Source organism: Neomonachus schauinslandi, chromosome 10 (genome assembly GCF_002201575.2).
Source record: "Neomonachus schauinslandi chromosome 10, ASM220157v2, whole genome shotgun sequence".
In the NCBI taxonomy this organism is placed as follows: domain Eukaryota; kingdom Metazoa; phylum Chordata; class Mammalia; order Carnivora; family Phocidae; genus Neomonachus; species Neomonachus schauinslandi.
Window position 1 is genome coordinate 84405265 of NC_058412.1, and position 5048 is coordinate 84410312.

The 5048-nt window shown below is 42.7% G+C and overlaps 1 protein-coding gene across 1 annotated transcript in view; it reads right to left on the reverse strand.

Annotated features, from left to right (window-relative positions):
- Positions 1 to 4149: 4149 nt before the first annotated feature.
- Positions 4150 to 5048, reverse strand: part of ST6GAL2 (ST6 beta-galactoside alpha-2,6-sialyltransferase 2) — a 32924-nt gene continuing 32025 nt past the window's right edge. Inside the window, exon 5 of the mRNA XM_021680277.1 lies at positions 4150 to 4421. Coding sequence (XP_021535952.1) covers positions 4150 to 4421 — 272 coding nt within the window. The remainder of the gene's footprint in view (positions 4422 to 5048) is intronic.

Genomic DNA, 5048 nt, shown 5'->3' on the forward strand with positions numbered 1-5048 from the left:
ATATTTCTGCCATATTTTATACACACCGAGGGTGTGTAGAATACCAGTGTGTGGGAAGACGGAATTTTTTTTTAATAGGACATCTAATATTTGCTTTCTTCTATTAAAAAATTGGCATTTGCATAATTAAAATAAAATTTACTGTAAAGTCTTCAGGAATAAAGTTTGATGAAAAAAGACAATATAAAACCAACCATGTGTGTAGATATGTATATATACAATTATATAACTATATCTACATGCACACTTTCATAACAAAAGAAAGAACTAGAGCAGTGTCTTTAATTCTTTAAATTCTATCACTCCAAGCTTGTAGAGGACTATTTCTTACTAAAAGGCTTCATTCATTTAATAAAACAAGAATCAGAACTTATATTTTATCCTTGAATTCACAGAGAGATACCTTTCATTTACCAATTGTGTAAATAATGCCCAAGTGACAAGGACATGCAGGATATTTTCACAATGGAAATGTCCAGAGTACAAAAAAAAAGAGTTTGAACTCAGGCACATTTTACCTAAGCAATTGATCTCTAAATGCAGCTGCCTTCATTGGCTGTAATAACTGAGTAAGAGCTCCAAGCTATCAGAAAGTGGGAAGTCGAATCAGACAACATGACAGAATATAGAGACTATTTGGTCTGTCATGGATTTCTCGATAATTTCCTCCTCCCTTTCTCTGTCTCTTCCCATAGCTAAGCAGAAATGGGACCAGGTCACTTTGCCTACCAGCCTCAAACACGCACTGTGTGTCGATCTCTAAGAGAGGCTGGGGAGAGAACTTTCATCATGTCATTTGTGCATAGAAAATGCTTCCATCATATGCCATTACTCACATGAGACTGATCCCACTTAATGCAGCCAAACAGGACCTAATTAATTCACTGGTTGTAAGTGCTCCTGCCTGGAAGGGTCAGCCAACCACATAAGGTATTAATCTGTTCCACCAGAATGAACTGGCTCATAAACATGTAATGGAGCAACCCCGTGGTAGCTTTAAACAGTTACTTTTATTTCCCAATTTTGAAAATACTAACGATTATTTCAGCATCGCTTTGTCCAGATGCTACAGCTACAATGACAGATGATTACTGGTGAGTTCAGGATTGATTAAATGTCTGGCTTAGAGAACGAGGGCACGAGACACGCGAAGGGCTGTGACTGAAGCAGGGCTCCCAGAACTCTGCGTCCAGGCAGAAAGGAAAGACCCAGTAATTGAAACATACACCAAAGTCCCTCACGTGGCTTAATACATGCCCTTGATGTTGCATGATGCATATATGCAAATTTTAATCGATCGTCTCTTGGCCTATGCACACAGTTCTGGATAAAAGCAGCCCTGTAAGGACTTAGTGGGGAAGGTCAGGTACACGGGGCCAGCACGGGTATTCCCTGTGGACAGTGAGCATCGGACACCTGTTAAACCCACCCTCATAGCTGGTGGAGGGACTGGGGAACTAGTCAGCAAGAACCTAGATAAAAGTGAGTTGTCATTCTTGGTCAACATTTGTTTCTTTGTGATAACAGCAACCACCACAAAAGATGGAGTGAAATTATCTTGAGACACCTAATGGCTTCAGGTTGCACCTTAAAAACTGTATCAGCGTCCTCTCCAGAAGGGGATGGAGCGTTTTGGGAGGGACAGAGCCTGGGAGAAATGTACTAGGATAGCATTTATTGTCCACTACTCCACGGAAGAGCTGTGTGTTTACAGCAGTTCAGTAAATGTTGCCTAGAAGGACTTAATCAATGTCTGGCAAAATACTGCCACTTAGGACCAATTTAGCTAATACTAGATGCAGTCATCATGTTAACTACAATAGCCTGATATTTTTGGGAGGCTAAACAATTTAAACTTTCAAATAGAAGAATGCCCAGCCACGCTATATTAATATGTGTACCACATTTTCTGAATGTTGAACAGACCCTGATTCCCAAGAGTCTTTAAGGCCATAATAAATTCAAAAATTTTAATTCGATTTCCTTTATGCTCTTCAGTCTTTCTTATAACATCAGTGAGACTGAAAGGACCTTTTAAAAGTACATGCGTTACAACAAAGTGCTATTTAAAAATCTTTGAAGTGTTTGAAGTGTTTTCTGGGGCTTTTGAACTTGAATATTTATATTGACCCCCAATGAATTTTCCTCTCACCAAGCTCTTATGTCACCAAAGGGGAATGTCCTGGGTAATAAGGTCGGAAGGAAATCCCCCAGGAAGACTGTCAAAGGAACTTCAGTGTCATGGACATTTGAAGGCAGAGCTGGAAGGTCCAGGGAGAACCAAGGCCATGGAAGCACTGCTCACCATGCTCAGATTGACCTCATGATCTGAACTCCTTACTCACTACACGTGGGGACAAGACTAAGGTCTTTCAGGAAACCAGAGAAAAAAGTGGCTTGACTATGTCAGCTCACAGATAAGCTAATGTGTAGGACAAAATTATTGATTTCTTCTCATAGATCTGGAAAGAAAGCTCTCAAAATGGGCTTCTAGTGGATGCTGTCATGATTGAAACTTTTTTATTACTCCTCTACTTCACTATTATAATAAGCCATAGGAGATGCCTATTACCCAACACGATTTCTGGGGAGTTAGACTCACCAAACAGAAGCTGTCAATTTCTGTAAACCATTCTTGCTCAAGAAAGTAGTTTTGAGAGCACTCAGGAAAAAACCAATCCTGGAACAAAAAAACTTTCCCACTAAACTCTCCTGACATTCATGCACTTGCAAGGGAGAACACATTTAATTTAAAAAGTCTTACTTGTACTGCTGTGTTTTGGTTACATAGAGAGAGAGCATGTTCAATTAATGTATTCCAAAATGTTTGTTTCACCACATTCATAGCAAAAAAATTGTTTTTCAATGCATCAGTGATAAAAGTTGAGATTAAAAACAGAACAAAACAGATCTGAATATAGCCAACGTACTGGGGTGATAACTTCCTCCCTTCTAACTGGCTTTGCCTCTTAAGCATATAGGTATTTTCCTTGTTGTTAAAGAGCAACGTTTTCACACAATTTTATTTAATTATATGGCTTGTATGTGGCCGACATAAAATACATCTGTGAAAACAGGGACAGGGTTCCTCAATATCTGTCTGCAGAGAGAATTAGTGAAAATCCAGTCCATCATTGCTGGGGTTCCAGCAGCTGATATGGACCTAAAAGAAAACTCAAGAGAGACAGGTGTGCATCCCTAGAAGCACAGAGTGAAGGCTCCGCATTGCCTCCTTCTAGACTGCGTTCCCTCCTTCTATATCAGAAGGAAAGAGCCCTCCCCCCGGGGGAGGGGGTCACAAGTGTCCGTGGGTGTAACAGTGTAAGGGCTGTGGGGAGGACTGGCAGCTGAGGAGGTACAGTGCAGGAAATCTGGAGCTGGGAACATTCTGGCCCCGGGCCACCCTGCAGCTGGGTGATTCTGTATTTACTTGCCAGAGCAAGAAAATACTGCAGGAAAACAAAGTGTCTCCTCTGTAGTGCTATCCCAGGGTTGGCTTTTTCTTGGACTGCTCGAGATGGATGCTTTCTGGTTTTAGAAATCTGTCCTGATACACAAAGAGCAAAGCTTTGGTGGGCAATGGGAAACAGAGTGGGGGAATGCAACAGTTTGCAAACATGCGCATCTCTCAACATATATGGGGGATTTTGATGTTAAAATAAACACATCTGAGTGATAATTCAGATGCTTGTCATAAACGCTAGGATCTTTAATAACGAATGAATGTACAAGTAACACAGTAGGTGCTACAGATACTGTACCTCAACAAGAGTGTATAAACCACTTCATAACATCAGGTACATCACAGAAACCTGTAGCCCAAACCAACCCTCATCAGGGATGCCCACGGCATAAGAAAAGGTTAACATTTCTGGAGGTACAATACCCATTTGTCATTCGTTTGCCCCCCCCCCCTTTTAGCATTTTTTTTGCATCTTTCTTGAGCATTTTTTCCTTTTAAATTCCATTTCTGTATTCAAAGCAGTAATAAATACTCAATGGCTTAGAAAAAGAATTCTCGTGGCCACCGCTACGTTACAGTCTAAAGGCTGAAGACTACATTGCCTAAAAGAGATCTTCAAGTATTCTCCTGTGACTCAGAGCATAACAGTAGTACCTTATTGCACATCGCTTCTCAAGAGCCCCTCTTCAGGAGGGCGGCCCGGCGGGGTTGGGCGCGGGGCAGCGCACGGCCCGGAGCCCGGGCAGGACCACCTTGCCCTTGCGGTGCAGGTCGCCCAGGGCGCCGGTGTTCAGCCGCTGCACCAGCAGCTTCTCGTAGAGCAGCGGGTGGTAGGCGCCGAGCGTGCACGCCGCGTCGTAGTACAGCTCGTGGTAGTGGCACAGCTCCGTCTGCCGGACGGACGGGATGTATTCGTACACGTGCACTTCGCTGCACAGGGACATCATGATGAGGATTCCTGCGGCGGGGAGAAAATTAGAAGCCGCTGAACAACTCCAAGCGGGAGCGAGGATGTTTTGGAGCGTGGTGGTGGGAGTGACTGCAGGATGCACACTTGCTCTGCACTCGTTTCCTGTTACTTATACATTTGCAGTGTTGGAACCTCCAGCAGGTGGCCTGTCTGCGGTTCATGGGGTGCGGGGGCCTAAGGAGATGTGACACACATTCACAGGTCCGGTTGATTATCGTGGGAGGGGCAGCGAGAGAGGAGACAGAGGTACTGAACTGAACAAGAGGGCAGTCTAGTGAGTGACAGGTCTGAATTCCCCAAATTGGACTACGACGCGTCACAGTCCACACGCAGGTCCTGTTCTCATTTGCGAGAGTAGTTTCCAAAGAAACGGGTTAGAAAAAACTGACTATAAAATAGTTGCTTGACTATAACTGATTATAAGACAGTTGTTTGAAAAGAAAGAGATGGGATTGGGGACGCAGATGTTAAGATTCATATTATCAAAATTATTTATCTCCCTGGAACTGTCAGTATTAAAGTTGCTTTAACTAACTTTCTTTCCTTCCTTCTTTCTTTCTTCTTTCTTTTTCTTTCTTTCTTTCTTTCTTTCTTTCTTTCTTTCTTTCTTTCTTT